At 36.4% G+C, this 19710-nt stretch overlaps 1 protein-coding gene across 2 annotated transcripts in view; it reads left to right on the top strand.

The window, feature by feature from the left end:
- FRYL (FRY like transcription coactivator) overlaps window positions 1-19710 on the top strand; it is a 156395-nt gene that overhangs the window by 78754 nt on the left and 57931 nt on the right. The window contains exons 11-25 of one of the 2 annotated variants that reach the window (XM_035897671.1): window positions 302-403; window positions 3182-3226; window positions 6436-6539; window positions 7173-7281; window positions 8261-8347; window positions 8995-9166; window positions 9881-10013; window positions 10263-10370; window positions 11726-11963; window positions 12594-12779; window positions 12869-12955; window positions 13786-14054; window positions 14474-14669; window positions 15635-15759; window positions 19625-19682. In XM_035897671.1, coding sequence (XP_035753564.1) covers window positions 302-403; window positions 3182-3226; window positions 6436-6539; window positions 7173-7281; window positions 8261-8347; window positions 8995-9166; window positions 9881-10013; window positions 10263-10370; window positions 11726-11963; window positions 12594-12779; window positions 12869-12955; window positions 13786-14054; window positions 14474-14669; window positions 15635-15759; window positions 19625-19682 — 2019 coding nt within the window. The remainder of the gene's footprint in view (window positions 1-301; window positions 404-3181; window positions 3227-6435; window positions 6540-7172; window positions 7282-8260; window positions 8348-8994; window positions 9167-9880; window positions 10014-10262; window positions 10371-11725; window positions 11964-12593; window positions 12780-12868; window positions 12956-13785; window positions 14055-14473; window positions 14670-15634; window positions 15760-19624; window positions 19683-19710) is intronic. The other variant, XM_035897670.1, reaches the window with a different exon arrangement.

Here is a 19710-nt window from a genome sequence, read left to right as displayed (position 1 = left end):
GAAAGAGTGAAGGGTGAGATCTGCTCACAGTCTTCGATTTGAGATCAGGCCTTGCTAGGGGTTGAGCTTCACCATGGTCCCACTGCCCCGGTCTTACACCATGAGCTCTTACAGCACATAGGTTATACCCAGGACACCATGCCTGGCATGCATGTCCTACTGCAGGGGAAGGGCTGCCATGCAATACTAAAACTGTAAGAATGAGAGACAAGAACCAACTGTGTGTCTCATTCTCAATGTACAAGACTTGGGAGGTCTGCAAAGAGCAATTTGATCAATTCTTTTTCCCCCCTACTCATAGGCTTTGTATCCATTGATCACCTGCCTGTTGTGTGTCAGTCAGAAACAGTTTTTTTTAAATAACTGGCACGTTTTCCTGCAGAACTGTTTGTCACATCTAAAGGTAAGAATCCTTTTCAATTCAGGAACTGTTGCAAATCAGTAGCATTTATTCCAATGTGTTCTCAGCATTCTCATGCCAAATAAATAATGAATATTTGGCTGTTTAAAAGGACACTGTGAAATTTCTTTTTTAAAAAAACTTAAATGTCTTAAGTCTCTGCTAGTATTAAATTTAATAGTAAGTTTTTGTGATACTATGTAATGGCCCCCTTGCGGACCATCCAGTTTATTGGGTAAAATCTGCAGAAGTGTGTGCTAATAAACGCTATTTATGCCAGAGAAAGCACAAACTTTAATTCTTCATGTGCAAATTATATGTGAGAAAATAAGTAGCTCATCTGCTCCTCTAAACAGAATGTATAATAAGTGCAAAATTTCTCTCCTTGTTCACTTACTGAAGGAATAGAGAATTAATTTTGAGTGTCCAGAAAAGAGACACATGTACAACTTGTGATACATACTTTCCAAATAAAAATTGCAGTGTCCCTTTAACTCATGGCTTCAGCTGATAGCATTGTAAACATGAGTTGACTGATAAAGAGATCAAGGTACTTAGAAATTAGGGATTTTCTTCAGTGACTTTCTTGTAGCATTAATTGTTGTACATGTTCTTTCCTTAATTTTGATTAACATAGATCATGATTTTGCCTAATGTATTGATTTTGATAATTTTAATAAACTCTTTGATCCACCTTCACAATATTCATTCTGGTTAAGTATGAGTGACAATTCCAAAGCTTATTAGTAAAATATGTAAACCAGCAGGAAGTCAAAAAGAAACACGTTTAGCTGCTTGGATTGTTTTTAAGGGTCATTTTGTTTTCATGACATCTTTCACACTTTTCTGTTGCTTGTTGGGTTTTTGTATATTTTTATCTAACATTGCAGTTCTTTTGCAATATTTGCTTTGATTTTTGTTTTGTTGTTTATTTTGCTTATGGAGGCTGCTTTTGCTTTTGTTTTTAAAGCTTTTAAAAAAATTCTTACAATCTAAGAGTTGCGTTTTTCTGGCATAATGTCCATTGCTGATAATGGATGTATTAAAACTATAAATGCCAGTGAATTTAACTAGTAGTTGCTCAGCATGCATTTTATATTTTACTTAGTTTTGTTAACCACTAACAGCTTAACATATTTACTGTAAGGCTCTATTCAGTAGAAATTCTACATAGGAATTTCTGCAATACAGAATTTACAGTGTTGCGATGCTGTGCCATCAAGGAGTAGGGTATCTTACGGCTTGGTTTAATTTGGCCCACCAAATACTATTGGTTTTTTGGGTGCCTACCTTGTTCAGAAAGTTTGTTGAGTTTAATCTTGGAAAATACACCCCCACTGTCCTCATGTGTCTTATGAATTAATGTGTTCCTTTGCTTCTGAAGCTAATTAAATGCATGCACTCTGTAATAAGTAATCTCATTAATTTATAAAACTGAATTTCATGGCAGTTTAGTCTTTTAGATTTCCCCTTTCCTATTTTATTTCATGATTTCCTAATTACTAAAGTTATTTTATTTGCAGTTAGCTAAATATGTAAAATGCAATAAGGATTCCAAATCCATTGTCTCTAGTGTCTTTGTAATTTAATAAAGTAATTTTGAGAATTACTGGGAGATACCTTAAAGTACTGAAAAGATTCATACACCCCTATCATATTAGTTAAAATTAACAAATTAACATTTGAAATAATGACAACCCTTAGACTCTGTCACAGGGTTATTCTATCAAGAGTACAGGCCCATTAGCAAGTCGCCAAGAGGTAATGTAGGTCGTGGATTCATGGTGCTCACTTTATTCCCTGGTAAATTACCTAGCAATGAACATCATGTGGTCACGCTCCAGCGACAGAAACACGTAGTTTTCCACTTGCTGTGGTGTGAAAGTGCACATCTTCGAAGTTGCTCCATAGTACTTGATGCATGGTATGTTCATACCCTGCCTTAGGCTGCAGTATTTCAGTGCTACGTTGTACTTGATGATGCTCTTAAGAGTGCTCTGAATCCTAATCCAGCGCTAGCAATATTTATTGCCCTTGTAAGCTCTTTGTACTCGGTTTCAGTGCACACTACCTTCAGTTGTCCACAAAGCAGGCTTATTGTACAGGGAAAACATCCTAGGCTTGTTGAAAAGAGGAAGCCTAGGGGCCTGGACCGATGCAAATAGCAGATAAGTGAGGTGTAAGAGTCAGTTTAGACTGGAAGTGCATCAAGGGGTCTTTCTTGGTATACGTGTAGCTGGCCTACAAAGGAGTTGGGATGCTGTTTCAGCATTGAGCCCAGCAAGGTGTTTCTTTACACACTGTAGTGCAGGCAAAATTCTGAATTTCTTCAGCTGACATTAACACTGGGTCAGTATTGTAAAAACATTTTGCTTGCTTTTTTGACCAGTATTTAGATAGACTAATCTATCTAAATGGCAGGTTTGTCAGAAAGCTGATAGATTCTTGGATGAAGCTGAGTTGTCATGGTATCCTTACCAGCTCTTCTGGGGAGAGGAAGGAACATATAAGAAAGCTGCTGAAAGAGAAAAGCAGTTCTGCTGCACCACTCTTGGGTGGAAAAGAATAGGGTTTTTTCACAGTTTAACCTTAGTGTCTGTTACAAAAAACCTTGGAAGTTGGAAGAACGTTTCCTGCCACGATAGGAAAACCTGCTTTTCTACTGAATAGAGTTCTTACTAGACTGCTATCTGTTGGGTTTGTGCTTTTTTTCATCTAACATGCATGTGCCTTCCATTCTCATGTTTGTTATGTTTTGCTGTCTCACATTGCTTTATTTAGATGCCATCTAACAACAGTATCAGAAAACAAATAGAAACATTGCAGGTGAGTTAATATGTTGTTATAACTTGGTGAAACGTTGCTTTGTCTCATGTAAATACTTTGTTTTGGTTTTTATGTTACTTGTTGTATTTTGTGCTTTCCTTTCTTTGTAAAATTGCTGTTAGTACTGTTAAGAAGCAACAGGACTAAGAATAGCTAATGTTTCAAAGATCTCTTTTTCTTGCCAGGGAGTAAAGGAGAAAGATCAGAAAATTATCTAATATCAGTTTTTCCCTGGGGGTGAAAATGTGGCTTTCTGAAATTGAGTATCAATATCACAGCTGGTTTCCCTGAACAGCAGTGCATGTTTCCACTGGAAGTAAACTACCTATTCAGATGTATGGGTTTTTTTTCTGTTAATTCATTTCAAAAAGTGTCTTGCATGCGAGCGAACTTGAAAGCATTTTCACAGTAAAAAATGTGAAACTGATTTACTATAACAACTTGCAGTGCACTAACTTGAAAGACTTTCACACTGTTGGTTTTGCAGGTTTTAAAAAGTAGAAATTGTTTTAGTTCAGAACAGAAGAAAAGTTTAACATCAGTATTAAAAAGTGCTTTCTTCAGTAAGTGACTACCTTTGGCTAACATGGAAAAAAATGCTATTTTATTTCTTGCCTTCATTGAGATGTGTTTCATTGACTCGTCTTAATGTGTCGTGTAAGACCGCTGTAGATTTGCTCTTAGTTTTTTGGGTTTGTAACAGAGATACAGTTCTTGACAGCCTATGCCATCCATAGTCTGCTGATATAATTTATCTTAAAAGTTTTAGGATTTTAAACAAAAATGTGTTTGAAAAAGGAAAAACAAACAAACAAAAGCCAACCAAAAAACCCCCAAACCAGATAAAAAAACAGCTTTAAAATCTGACGGGTGTTCAGCAACAAAGACTGAAATTCAGCCAGGCTGGTGAATTACATAGCCACATATACTGTATTCTAGTTGCAGTAATCTCAAAGAGAAAAGGAAATACTGACATATTAACTGCAAGTATAGAAGTGTGCCATAAATTAGACCCCAAAAGCCATTTTCTTCTAGAGTATTTGTTTAGTTCCTAGTTATAGGAAGAGATAATGAAAATTTTCAGTGCTTAAGAAATGAGAAGTACTGTTGTATTTATTCAGAAGTAGCTATACTGGAAGATAAACCTCCTAACAGATGGAATGTTGTTAACACAACATAAAATATCTGCTACTCAGACCATGTTTTATTAGATGATTGAAAGTCAATAGTACATTCTTTTGTTTTCTTCTGGAGCTGTAAATTAAGCTCCCCTTTGGAATATCAGAAATAAGAAAATTGAAGCATTACTCAGTTCTAGACACCACATTTCAGATAGACTTTGATAATCCAAGTACCAATGAATTCACCAGCCTAATTTGAACATCAAGAACTGTTGGCCTGTAGATTTAATATGATGATTAATAACATCACGGGTTTTTGCTGTTTAAGTTGATTAAAATCACAGCTATCACAGTCTCACCCTCTCGTACAATTATGATTGTTTGCTTCTTCCTCACAGCAGTGCTGGTGGACAGTGGGACACTTATCTGTCTCAGTACTAACCAGGGACAGGTGTAACTTTTTACTAGTTAGATTTTCATAGAATGTTTTGTTTTCATAGAATGTTTTGGGTTGGAAGGGACCTTTAGAAGTCATCTAGTCTAACCCCTGGATCACCTTCCTAAATTTACCCACTGCCTAGTTGCAGGTGTGCTAATTCAGAGGCAATGGCAGGAACACATTGATGAGTGTGAAGGGAGGGTAGAACAAGCATTATCAGTGATGTACACTGAGTTAAGTTATTCCCTCTAATATTCTGATAAACAGTCATGTATATTATTTGTCTGTGAAGTATTACTTTTGCCTCTGATTTTTGTGATAGACTTATAGCCTTTGTTACAGTAAGCTGCTGCCAAAGCCAGTAGTCCAGACCCATCCATGTTAAAGCCATCCAAATTACTCTCCTTTATATAGTCTATTGCACAGATGTGGCCATGAAATTATTTGGAACTTACTGGTGTGAGTTGGACTTTGTTACTGCTAGAGGCAATGTAAAGGGAGCAGAGAGAGAGAGGAGGAGGGAACCAAGGACGAGACCTATCCCTTTTCAAACAGCATGGTCTTAGATCCACTTACACCCTATGTGAAATTGCACTCCACTTACCCTGGGAGGACAAGGTGGTCTGCTATTCTCCCTCACTGGCTTGTGGTAGAGGCCACAAAATGTGAAATCGGTTAGGTTCAAGCCACCATATAGATATGTCTTGAACTTTTGTTAGGGTTTTTTGTTTTTGTTTGGGGGTTTTTTGGTTGTGGGTTTGGTTTTGGTTTTGGGTTTTTTTTAAACTAAGAGACTGCCTAAAAAGATGACAATGGGGTATCTTATTCTGTTCATAAGCTCATACTTACAGCCAGTTCCAAGAATCTCACTGGACACTTCAAGGTTATAGATTCGCCAACAATCCCTAGTTGGAAAAGGGATCGCTGGAGTTGGTAGAAGAATGTTAGTTACTTGCTGTTTTAAAGCTAAACTCCTAGTAGCAGCTTTAAGACAAGAAATACAGCACATAATTGAAACAGAATTATGCCACAAGATTTTATATTAATTCAAGAAAAAGCTAGCTTAATTGTTACAATAAAAATCCACTGGAAATGGGTAAACACTAATACAGTCCCCAGGAAACGGCTCGGTTGGGTGAAGCCTGGAGTGCATACCCAGAGAAGCATCCTTGTGTGCCTGCCCTGTTTTGCATTCTTTTCTTCTGCACCTGCTACTGTCTGCTGTCATAAACTAAATGATGGACTTGGACTTTGTGCCTGATCCAAAGCAGCTACTCTGATGTTTCAGGCAAACTATAAGTTAGTGTGCTGTAAAGTAGGTGTTTGTTACCAATGGCTTTCTGAGAAAAGTTCTTGGAAGCAATACATTCTTGGTGTTCATCTCAAGAGGAATGTCTGCTTTTTAGTTACTCCTCTGCTCTCAGAGTGAAAGACATGTAAAATAATCTGGGACTACTAGTTAAATATTCAGGTAGTATTGGAAATAGGCAATACAGGGTTGTTTTTATGAAAATACATTAAAACTTGTAGTCAGTATTAAACACATTGTTAAGAAAAATGAAAACATTCTCAAAAGTTGAAAGATTAATAATAGAGTTTTCTGAGTATCTCAAAAGCAACAGTAACTGTATTTTTCATTTATTTTACAGAATAAAGATCCCAAAATGTCCCGAGTTGCACTGGAATCTTTGTATAGGTTATTGTGGGTTTATGTTATTAGAATAAAATGTGAAAGCAACACTGTAACTCAAAGGTAAGTTCATTATGCAAAGGATTTTAAACCATTGCTTGGTGGGTTTTTTTTTCTCAAAAGTGGAATCAGAAGAGATCTTGAAGCCAGTTCAGGGATGGTCTAGTGAGGTAAACTGGCGAACAAAGTCTTCATCTTAATAGAGAAAACCAAAAGAACTTGATTACTTTGACGAGGAGAAAAAATAGTCTACAATTTTATTTTCAGGAATATGCAGGGATAGAATAGGGTGGGGAGATAAAAAGCAGGAAATTTATTAAGTTAAAAGGCAGTAGTGGTACCAGAACAAATAGGATATGAAGTGGCCATCATGAAGTATGGGCTGGAAATGAAAAGGTTTTCTTTATAAATTAGCATAATGAGAATTTGGAATAGTCATTCAGATTTTGCCCCTCCTCCTGACTATTACAAACTAGTTTAAAGCAGGATCTTGGTCACTTTATAAATGGAACCCGTGATACTGTTGTCTGTGACAGTAGAAGGATGTACTTTCTGTAGATGGTCCTATCTGCAATATGCTTCTGTATTATTTAGTAGTAACCCCCCCACACTCCTCCAGATTTGAACTGTAACATCTATGCTATTATAAAAAGTTATTTTTTAAAGTTTTTTTATTTCATTTCTAAATTCTTGTAGCCGTCTCATGAGCATTGTATCAGCACTTTTTCCAAAAGGATCACGCAGTGTGGTCCCACGAGACACACCTCTGAATATATTTGTGAAGATTATTCAGTTCATTGCTCAGGTAAGAATACGTCTAGGTAGAACTATAAGAACAGGATGAAAATTATTTGGAAGGAATGTAAATTTAAGGTTGGTTTTTGAAATATTTGCACTGAATTAGTAGTCTTGTATTGTGAACAGAATTTCCTCAAATATGTATAACAAATGAAATGACTCATTCTGTTTCTAGTAGTGGCAGAATTATTTTATTTAAACTTCAATAACTGTTGTGTGTGATCATTATGATGATTAATGTTTACATTTGTATTGCACTGTTGTGGGGGTGCATGTGTAAAAAATATACTAACATAATTAGTATATTCCATTATAGTATTTTTATAAGGGGCAAAGCATTTGAACAATAATATCCACTTATATTTAGCTTGGAGACTAGCCTCTGTAGACAGAAAGAATATGCAATGCATGCAGTAGTGTGTAGTTAGTGTTGCATTATGTTTTACATTATTTTAGGTGCTTCTGTTATCCTAATATCAAAATGCAGGATATGATCTCACAAGATGAACTTACTCATTTATAACTTCGTAGATTAGAGGCATGTTTTCCTGTCTTTACAGATAGCTTGTCTGTGCTTCAGCTTACAAAATTATTTGCTTCTGGTCATACAGGGATGAGGCAGGACACACAACCCTTCGGTGTTTATATTTTTTTCCTAGGGCTTCTCTTTGTATCACTAATTTTTAGTTATCTAAAACAGTTCAGCTCATCTGTAGAAATGTATTTGACCTGAGCAGTATTGTCTGGGAAATTTTTCATGGGAAATGGTTCAGCCATATCAGGGGATGAGCTGTATCGAATTGTACTATATTTAAAAAAGAATATTAAGTCATAAGAATAAATAGGAAAAAAGGAATATTTTTTAAACATTTTTATTTTTTTTAAATTTGTAAGACATGATACCCAGCACCTGTGCAAAGCCAAGAAATTAAACTATGCTTATTAAAAGAAAAGATAGGATCATATAAATCTATTTTCCTTTATAGGAACGTTTGGATTTTGCGATGAAAGAAATAATATTTGATCTTCTTAGTGTTGGAAAATCACCTAAAACCTTCACTATTAATCCAGAGGTAAAAAAAGCTCATTATTTGCATGCAGAGAGAACAGGGCATTGGGGGATTTTCTGGGGGAAAGTGGTTAACTATTTTTGAGCTGTGATGAAAGCAGATTAATGAATATCTGAAGGGGTGTTCTGGTAAAAGTAAGGAAGTAATTGTAGTTGTGCAGGATTGCTGTTATACTTCTGTAAGCTAGCAGCAATACTAGTGTTCAGACTCATTTCAACAATAATTTCAGTAAGTATGTGTGAATTTTTTTTACAGTATATTTGTAAAGCCTTTTTTCAGGGAAGTCATACCTTCCTCTTATGGTTCAAGACCCAATCTCACAGATGAGACATTTAAGCAATGTCTGTCTTCGATATGTCATTTGCAAGTTAGTGCTCTGTACTATAAAATATTCAGTATATTAGCCTGTGCCAAGTCAGTTAAGCGGAATCAGAGTCATGGGGAGGCACTGAAGGCTGAAACTTTATTCTTGTTACTTTCATTACCCCAGTATGTAAAATTTAAATAATGCCTGTTCTACTGGAACCATACTGCTGTCTGTTTAAAAGAGAGGAAAAATGCAATTTGTGTTTTGTTTCATCTGTGTTACTTTAATGTTATAATTTCTCCTGTTTTCTCTTTCCTTTTTCTTCCCTTTTTTACTATTGAAGAGGATGAATATTGGCCTCAGAGTCTTCCTTGTCATAGCAGATAGCTTGCAGCAGAAAGATGGTGAACCACCAATGCCAACAACAGGAGTTGTTCTTCCCTCAGGAAATACTCTGCGTGTGAAGAAAATTTTTCTTAATAAAACACTGACAGATGAGGAAGCAAAAGTTATAGGTATGTTGTATTCTTTTGTAAGTTGGCATTCCAATATGTGCGTGTGTGTTCTCGATTATTCTCAAGAAGTACATTTATGTAACTTTATTCCCATATTTATTTTGATTGTTAGTGAAATCTAATGATAGTCTGTTTTAACAGAATTACTTTGATGCTTTAGAGAGGGCTGCTAGACAGTATTAAACTTCTGGTATCCGAGACCAAATCCAGGACTTTTTTTGAAGTGTTTTGCACTGCCAAATTAGCGCAAAGAAGCTTGAGTACAATTAGTGTGGTAAATAGCATGGCAATTTTTGTTCCCTTGGTATGACTCTAGAATGTCCCAAATGTCCCACAGCTGAAGGGGAGTAAAACAATTTCGACCCCTGTGCTCTATTGATCTTCTGTGGATGAGTTAATGGTCTCTAAAGGACTGTTTCAACACATAAAATTTAAACTAGAACTAAAATACTCGGAATTCAAAAAAACAGAAAAGCAACCAATGTTTGCTTCCTTGTTCGTATTCTTTCTGAAAGAAACTTCTACTTTCATATAATACCTCCTACTACTCATTTAACATGCATTTCTTTTGACAATTAACGTGTGTGTTTCATGTCATCTTTTGTACAAGAAGAAATTTCTCCTGAGCTGAATAAGTGGCAAATATTTTAATAAAAATGTGAAAATTAAATGAGAACAAATGAAAGAGGTGATTGGAATTCTTTGGCTTTTCAGGAATGTCCATATACTACCCTCAAGTCCGAAAAGCGCTAGATAGCATTCTTAGGCATTTGGACAAAGAAGTTGGAAGGCCCATGTGCATGACTAGTGTGCAGATGTCCAATAAAGAACCTGAAGACATGATTACGTATGTACTGAATTACAATATTTTCACTGTCACAGTTACATCATACTGTATTTATGCTGTAATGTTGCAGATGCCGTCATGCATTACAATTGTTGGCTTTTTACTTAACTATTAAATGAATGCTAATTTTATTAATGAATGATAAAAATTTTTTGTTAGCTCCTTAGTTTTAACATTAAATTGAAAATATTTGCAGTGCACTGAAGTAGATTTTCCTGTTGTTTTGTCGGTTATAAATTGGTTTTTTAGGGGTGAGAGAAAACCTAAGATAGATTTGTTCAGAACTTGTATTGCTGCTATCCCAAGACTGATTCCAGATGGCATGAGCAGGACTGACCTCATTGAATTGCTTGCAAGGTAAGGGAAATGAAATTCTGTTCTTGGTGGATGTTCCTTTTTAAATGCTGTGTGTGTAAGAGTTTGTCAGTCCAATATGTAGTGTGAGTCTACTGCATACATAATCTGTTCTTCCTGTTCCTGCCTACCTTGTGCAGTTGGTCAAGTGTTACTGGCCAGAGTAGCAGGAGGTAAATTTATCCTGAAGACCTTACACTTACTTTTAGAGAGAATTTTTTGAAAAGTAGGAATTTATTTCTGTTGCTTTGTTTTTTTAACTTGTCTTATCTTTTGTTACTACTATCATACTTTTTTCCCCTTTTTTCTTTTTCTTTCTTTTTTTTTTTTTTCTTCTTTTTCTTCCTGTTGCTAATACTGTAAATTCTCATAAAGGCTTTCTTGTTTGACATTAGCAAAATGTGAGACAGGCACTTGCGGGAAACTTTTTTCCTTGTTCTCTACTAATCCTGCTTCCTTTTTCCATTTTTTTTTAATCCAACACTACCCATATTCTTCCATCTCTTATCTCAATTTAAATTGAATGTGCCTTATCAGTACTGATAAGTAGTTGAGACAACTGGACAGCCAGGTGTTTGCAGGTGGGTAAACTGACCATTCAGTGAGAATACGTAGTTGTGGTACATGCAGACAGTCTTTATGTATTACGAGAGTGATAAACTTTCCTCTTTGTAATTTTTTTAATTTTTAATACAAGAATGGTCTTGGTTCAGAAATACAGGAGAGCTCTTAGCTTTGAAATTGTAAATTCGTTTGCATATAGTGTGTTAAGTTATGTGTATAAAAAAGTTAGTAATAATGTGAGAGAATAAGATTTTTTTAACACTTTCTTCAGTGTCAAAAATCACATAAAAGACATGAACTATTAAGTAATAATACAGTACTGGATAAGTTTCTTCTACCATAGCGGGCTGAGACATATTTTTAAGCGTATATGCAAAGGGGGTTTTTGTGAGTTTTTTCTCGTATCCAAAGTAAAGCTGCTTTATCTGCAAAAATAATCAGTTCTTTTCAATTTGAAGAAAACAACCTGTACATCATAGGGTGGCTGCCTACTGAGCTCTAAGGTGGTTGCTCAGATGCATGCAAAGATGTGCCTATATGAAAGACTTGACCATCTCTCTTGAAAATTATTTGTTAATATTAAGTTTTGCGAAGTCTTGCATTATTTTGCTGTAGTAGTAGCGCCTTCTGTTAGTAGTCAGTTTCAGACGTATTCAGTGCAGAAAATGCATCTATGTGAAAGTATTCTACATTGCATGGTAAAGAAGGAAGAGTTAACACCGAACTTTAATTTATAAAGACTGGTTAAGAGTATGCCAATCTAGGGTGATGATACCAGTATTTTTTCTACACAGGCTGACAATTCATATGGATGAAGAACTTCGTGCCTTGGCTTTCAATACCCTCCAAGCATTAATGCTTGATTTTCCAGATTGGCGGGAAGATGTTCTTTCAGGATTTGTATATTTTATTGTGCGTGAAGTGACTGATGTCCACCCAACGCTTCTTGACAATGCAGTAAAAATGTTAGTGCAGCTCATAAATCAGTGGAAACAAGCAGCCCAAATGCACAATAAAAATCAGGATGCTCAGGTATTTCTAAATAAGGTCCTTTGATGTTAAAATGTGGTTTGAATCTACATACAATTTTATTAGTAGGCTTTATTGGTTTTGTTAATTAATGAAAATCAGCTTACTTTCTTACAGTGCTTGAAGATTTTTAGAACTATTATTTTAAATTGGCATTTCTGCCAAAAAATTACTTTAGTATTATTAAGTATTTCCTAAACACTAATTCATGGCCACATTTTTGCTTACATCAAAAGTCATCATGTGTAACTGGAAATATATTAAGTAGCAGTGGTTAAACAGTAGAAGTAGAAAAAAAAAACCCACAAAACATTTTTTACAAGCAAACAGAAAGGATTCAAATAATTAAATTTTGTACAGTCCTGCATGGTCAGTGTTACTTATTTTTAATTTTGCCCTACTGCATCATTCTTGTGAGAAAGTGAAATAAGAAAGACTTTCTTGTCATATTTATATGGACTGAATTCAGAGATACACTAAAAAAACGCCGTTCTCATAATGCAAAATTTGACTAGTAGCCAAACAAGATCTAAAAACCTTATCATTAATTCTGCCGTTGCCAATAATGGAACTATAGCTTGGTTGTGTTTGCTTTTTTCTTAATTTGCTTAATTTCTGTGATCTTTTTCTTAGCGTGGTGTATCCAATGGGGCTGGCCATACCCTTCCTCTGGAGAGGACCCTTTATTCCAGTGTATTTCACGTGGTGGAAGGCTTTGCTTTGGTCATCCTTTGCAGCACAAGGCCTGCCACCAGGAGATTAGCTGTCAGCGTCCTCAGAGAAATAAGGGCCTTGTTCACACTTCTAGAAATCTCTAAGGTAGGAGTCGATGACCCATTCTTGTGAGTGCCTAATGAAACTGGTTTCTCTTGACTTTCTTTGAGCTTTTTATGCTTTGTGTTTTGTAGAGTGATGATGAGTTGGCTATAGATGTAATGGACAGATTAAGTGCTACTATCCTGGAGAGTTTCATACATCTCACTGGGGCTGACCAGGTAGGAGAGTTATTATGTTAGGTTGGATGTAAGATGGAGGTAATTCTGGAAAACGGTCCCAAATAAATTGGATATATTTTAAATGATAGTGTCACTATGTTCATGGTAACTTTATCAACAATTTATCACCTTAAAAAAAACCAACGAACCAAACCCAAACAAACAACAACGACAAAAAAAACCTCAAAAAACTTGAGGACTGTTTTGAGACTGACACCACCATTGTATGCTTTCTGATCAATAGCGTGTCATTATAACCACCATATACACACAGGCAGTTATATCTGTATCTGTTTTTCTCATCTTGCTCATAGATTACAATTTCTTTGAAGCAAAGACCACTGCCTTTTTCTGCAGTGATACAGTGTTTAACAGTCAACGTATCCGTAGTGAAAGCTATAATAACTATCAATGAATAACAACTGAATTCCATATTTACATATTTATCATTAACTCTTAAGTATCAAGGAGAAGCTCTTCTGATTTTAGGCTTAGGGAACAAGGTGGAATTCACTAGTAAGGCTTTTAGAGTCCAGAGACTTTTGGAAGAATTAAATCATCATGAGTGAAAGGGCCTTTTTCTAGAATTTACTATTTCCTAATATCCAGTTCCTTCCCAAACAGCATGTTTATATAACTGTCTACCTGAGGAACCTCTGTAAAAAAAAAAAAAAAAAAAAAAAAAAAAAAAAAAAAAGGTAAATTAAGTAATGTGTTCTATCTATTCTGAATGTGATTTTGACAGTGATACTTTATTAGATATTTATCAATGAAGAGATTGTTATTTAATATACTAGATATTAAATATTGCCTTGTTCTCTTTTATGCAGACTACTTTACTGTACTGTCCCAGTTCTATAGATTTACAAACTCTGGCTGACTGGAATTCCTCCCCAATCAGCCACCAGTTTGATGTGGTCAGTCCATCACATATATGGATATTTGCACATGTGACTCAAGGCCAAGATCCATGGATTATAAGCCTCTCAAGTTTTATGAAACAGGAAAATCTTCCAAAACACTGCCCAACAGCTGTAAGCTATGCGTGGACGTTTGCTTATACCAGACTCCAACTGCTGTCTCCACAAGTGGATATAAAGTAAGTTAATTTCTAAAATAAATACAATATATTATATGGAGTATTCTTTCAAGAGTTATCATCATTGTGATGTCATTATGTTTCAGTGAGATGACATATGCACTGTTAGTATTTTCTGTGGGTTTAATTCAGCTTGATGTAACAAAAAATTAAAGCAGTTCTATCTGGAAAAAAGTTATCTGCTGCAAAGACTAATTCATGCCTTCAGGCATATCATAGTTCAACAGATTTGACTATAAAAGCATACATTATTGATGTACAGGTCTATTCTGAAAAAAATGTTCAGAGTTTACTGTGTTAACAATTTTGGAAGCAATAGCATATACATAATTGAAAAAGAAATTCAGTAGAAAAAGTAAGGGAAATGTTGTAAGTTTATTTACTATACAGAGGTTTGGTTTTTTTTTTTCTTTTAATAGCAGCCCTATCAATGCAAAGAAAGTGAATACTACTACAAGCAGTGACTCCTATATTGGGCTCTGGAGAAACTACCTGATTCTTTGCTGCAGTGCAGCATCTTCTTCAAACTCCTCAACCTCCACAGGCTCTGTGAGATGTTCCCCTCCTGAGACGCTGGCGTCTACTCCTGACAGCGGTTATAGCATTGATTCAAGAGTATGTTCTTCTAATGCATACTGTAGATAAGTCTACATGTTATGGGAGGTAGAAACACCTGAGGCTTAAAATAATTATCACGATTCTTAGAAACTTGCGTAGTTTGTCTGAAAACATATTTTATTATACATTTGTTTAGGATAGTATTTCTGCTCGCTTCTCCCAGTCTTTGCTGTGGAGGCTTTTCTGCTTACGTTTTTTAACACAAAATCTAATTATGTCTTGAAAACGTTAACCCTGCTTACCATTAAGGGTTTTTGTGGTTTTTTTTTTTTTTTTGCTGTCAGTGGACTTCTGCAATTCTGAGCAAATAGCCTCTTACTTCAATAACTGAAGCGGTGACCTATTCAGGCATAATGTATCTTGTTATATTTTTCCCAGCCACAGTTAGTTTTTTGTTTGCCTTGGTTCACATCACCTGCAGATGTTTTTTTTTCTCCCCTCCTTCTTTGCTTCTTTTTGTTCTTCTCCTTTTTGGCTTCCTGTAGAGGGTATGGTAGAGGTGAAGGTAATTCATTGACTATGCAGTGGATTTTGGTAGAAGTAGTCTATCCCACTTACTTGTTACTGAGATCCTTCCCCTAAATCTGAGAAACTGCAGGCTGAAATCTTTGTTCTCTTTGAGAGCTGCAATGGAGTCTAAGGAGTTGGACACCAGAAGTCTACTTCCACTCCCTAAGGAGGGCAGATACACTAAACATGCTGAGCATCTGTTTATCGTGTTGAGCCATTCATTGTCACTTGACAATGAAAACGCAATTATACAAAGAATGGAGAAGTAGTTAACATTACTTTGCTATTTCAGAAAGTCTTTTTCCATGTCAAAGGTCAAAAATTTTGTTTTTATCATTTTAAGTCACTGATCACTGTGAGAAGAGTGTAAAATTATAGCAGATGTTTTGATGTCATACCACCTGGTTGTTTGGTAACTAATTCATTCTGTTTTATTCTGGTTTTCTTCTTAGATCATTGGCATTCCATCCCCTTCCTCCCTTTTTAAGCACATAGTTCCGATGATGCGCTCTGAGAGCATGGAAATTACAGAATCCCTTGTGCTGGGACTTGGCAGGACCAACCCAGGAGCTTTTAGGTAACTGTTGTGTTTCGTCTGTTTTTAAGCTAATTGATTACAAAGCTGAGGAATTATAGTTCAGAAAAAAAAGGTTTGCTTTTTTTTTCTGTTAAAAGTTTTTTAAAAAGCTGTGAAAACTGATTACCATTGTCTTTTCTAGCATTTGGTAGGGTGATAAAGATTATTACAGCTTGAAGTAATTTTATGTAGAGGTCACGTCTGCATAAAGAAAAAGAAGTTAGTTGAAACAATAAACAGCTGCCTTTTATTGATATTAAAGGCTGCCCTTGTATGAAAGAACAGACTGTGAAATGTTAATTATAATAATGTTTGTAAGAGTTACTAAACTCTCTTTGTTGTTATTGTCAACAAACATGTTTCTGAGCTATTTTTGTGTAGGAGATTCATGATAACTATTCTAAAAAGTAATTCTTGGATCAAGCTGAAAAAAACCGCAATTACAACTATTTTCTGGGTAGTGTTGATGCTTCTGAAATTTGTGGTGCATCACTCTTCCCCCTTTTTTTTCCTGAGTAAACTTCCTGGAACTTCATAACTAATACACCTTTCTCATACGTTGTACCAATGACAAATCCATGTGGATTAATTTGAGTGCTGGTAACTGTAATCTAATGTAGCAGAATTAAATCTGTGCCAAGTCACTTGTTCTGTCAATTTCATTTCATACATCATGTTCAACATTATTTCGATTCAGCTCATAATCCAAAACTTTCAGTTACCCTATTGTAACAAGTCTTTTATATAAAAGTCAAATCCAAAATGGTCTATCTAGCCATCATGGCATTCCTACCTCAACTGAAATTTACTTTTCTTCAGATTCTAATGTACGGTATTGTCAGTGTGTAGCACCAATCCACTGAGGTAAAAAGGCAGCTCTATGCCAGGAAGCCATGAGTTTTAAAATGCGCTCTGTGCCATCGTCCTCAACTGACAACTCCCTCTTATGGAGGATGGATGAAGAGGGAGAACATGTGAGGGGAAGAAAACTTCTTGGGAAGGCCAGAGCTCAGCATCAGATGTTCTCTGACAGCAGGCAACCTCTGATAATGAAGTTGTGCCATGCTATAGCAACCAACTCTGCTTCTGTAGAAGAAACTAGGGATCGCTAATACTCTTGGTTTTGAATGAGATGCTTCTCTCCAACCACTTGTGTCCCATATTATGACAGATGAGGAGCCAAAGATGAATTTGAAACCCTAATGTCAAGTCCTCAGTTGTGGTATTCTGTTTGAGATTGATAGTCTTCAATTGTTTGTCATATCTGACTTTACTCTCCTACCAGTAGTAAAGTAAGATTTTGTCCCATGACCTTGAAGGATCTGCTGAACAGTTTAAATCATAATTGTGCTCTACAAGTCTAGAAAATGCTTTCAGAAAGGATTTCACTAGAAATCCCTATTTGGTAAATTAGAAACAATTCATTCAGCAAACTTGGAAAAAAAAAATCTGATTCTTATCAGTCTTCTGATTTCTTTGTTCTGAATTGTATGTTTTGTTCCTGATGACTAGCTTTTTTCCTCTGTCCAATGTGCATACTCACAGCAGATGCTAACGGTAGCCCATCCTTCACCCATGCAGTTCTCCACTGATTTGTTGTTTTGGTTTTGTTTTCTTAAGCACTGTTCCTCCGCACTTGGTATGTTTTACTCGGGAACTTTTTCCAGTATAGGTTATATGTATACGCAGTCCACTTAAACTTGTTAGAATATTCTTCTTTGCTTTTATTTTCTGTTACTGATCACATGAACTTGTCTAGGTGTCTCCTGCTCTCCATTGGAAGCTGATCTTTTACTGTGTTTTAGCACAAAAGAAGCTTCTTCCAAATTATTTTGTTTTCTACGTTTGAAAGAAACATGCTTAAGCCTCTTGTAATTGAATGCACTGCAAAAGTTTATGCAGCTTTCTGATCAGCTGGACCCATTCTCTGAAGGAGGACCTTTGAATGATGTAATAGAGGAGTCAGTCATTTACTGTGAAAACCTGGAGTGGTTCATGCTTTTGATGTCTGAATTACAACAGCATAGGAGTAGGAAAATGCATCACACTCCAACAACTCTGAAGTGGAGGCAGTAGTTACTATGTTAACAAATACTAAAGTAACACCAGTATGTTTTTGCCTTAGTATTTTGCCTGTGTAGATCCATTCTACTGATCTCCTTCCCCTTTCCCTGCCCCCTTTTTAGAGTCATAAGAGAGTCTCGGTTTGGCAGAAGAAACTGACTAGTTATAGGGACCGGATCTTCAGAACAAATAAGGAATGTAACCGCAGCATCAAAACATATTGCTTTTCAGTTTTCATAGAAACTAGTCTGACTTCTGTCAGTATAGCATTATTTGCCTTAAAGAAACAATCTTTATTAACAACTGAATCATAGAATCATAGAGTCCTAGGTTGGAAGGGACCTCAAGGGTCATCTAGTCCAACCTTTCTAGGTAAGAGCACAGTCTAGACAAGATGGCCCAACAGCCTGTTCAGCTGATTCTTAAAAGTGTCCAATGTGGCGGAGTCAACCACTTCCCTGGGGAGATTGTTCCAATGGTTGACTGTTCTCATTGTGAAAAATGTCCCTCTTGTGTCCAATCGGAATCTCCGCAAGAGCAACTTGTGTCCATTCCCCCTTGTCCTTTCCATGTGACTCCTTGTAAAAAGGGAGCCTCCATCTTCCTTACAGCTACCCCTTAGGTACTGATACGTGGTGATGAGATCTCCTCTAAGCATCCTTTTCTCTAGGCTGAACAAACCCAGTTCTTTCAGCCTGTCCTCATATGGCAGGCTTCCCAGTCGTTTGATCATCTTGGTGGCCCTTCTCTGGACCCCCTCCAGCCTGTCCACATCTTCTTTTTTATATAGTGGAGACCAGAACTGTACATAGTATCCCAGGTGTGGCCTGACAAGCGCTGAGGAGAGTGCAATAATGACTTCTTTATCTCTGCTGGTGATGCCCTTTTTGATGAAACCCAGCATCCTATTGGCTTTCTTGGCCACAGCAGCACACTGCTCAGTCCTATTGAGCTTCCTGTCCACCAGGACCCCCAGGTCCCTTTCTACAGAACTGCTCTCCAGCCAGGTGGATCCCAGTCTATGCTGCACTCCTGGATTATGTTTTCCCAGGTGTAACACCTTACACCTGTCAGTGTTGAAGTTCATAAGGTTCTTGTTAGCCTACTCTTCCAGCCTATTCAAGTCTTCCTGCACAGTGGCTCTCCCTTCCAGAGTATCTACTTCCCCACTCAGTTTGGTGTCATCTGCAAAATTCATCAGGCTACACTTGATCGCTTATGAAGATACTGAATAATGTTGGGCCCGATATCGATCCCTGGGGGACCCCACTTGTGACAGGCTGCCAGTTTGAAAAAGAGCTATTTACCACCATCCTTTGGGTGCGGCCTGCCAGCCAGTTCTCCACCCACCCCACAGACCTCTTGTCTAGGCCATGACGCATCAATTTCTCCAGAAGGAGTTGCATCATGACAACTGAAAGGGCATTGTATGATAAGCTGCCAACATTTTATTTTTTTTTCCTACTAGTATCTATTTGCACCGTAAGGCTTTGTTAAACACTGAATATGAAAATAGATGAAAATCATCTGTGACAGAATTATGCCATAATACTTGGTGAATGCAAATTTAGTGGTAATTATTGAGACATCCGTTTGATAGTCTGCCTTTAAATTAGGAAAATATCTTTCTAGGAAACATCTGTTTTAAATGCTGATTTATTTCAGAAAGCTATGCGTAAAGAAGGAAAACCCAAGCGTGTTTTAAGTTACATTGTAACGCTAGTTGCTGTGAAACATCTTTCAGTTGAGATTTTAATTTAATTGTTGTTTTTATCCTTTTAATTCTTTTACTTTAATTCAGGGAACTAATTGAAGAATTACATCCTATTATTAAGGAAGCACTTGAAAGAAGGCCAGAGGTAATTAGATATTTTCCACTATATTCAG

Source organism: Egretta garzetta, unplaced genomic scaffold (assembly GCF_000687185.1).
Source record: "Egretta garzetta isolate BGI_Z169 unplaced genomic scaffold, ASM68718v1 scaffold557, whole genome shotgun sequence".
NCBI lineage: Eukaryota > Metazoa > Chordata > Aves > Pelecaniformes > Ardeidae > Egretta > Egretta garzetta.
The sequence above is the reverse complement of the archived record's forward strand: the minus strand, read 5'-3'. Positions and strand labels throughout refer to the sequence as shown.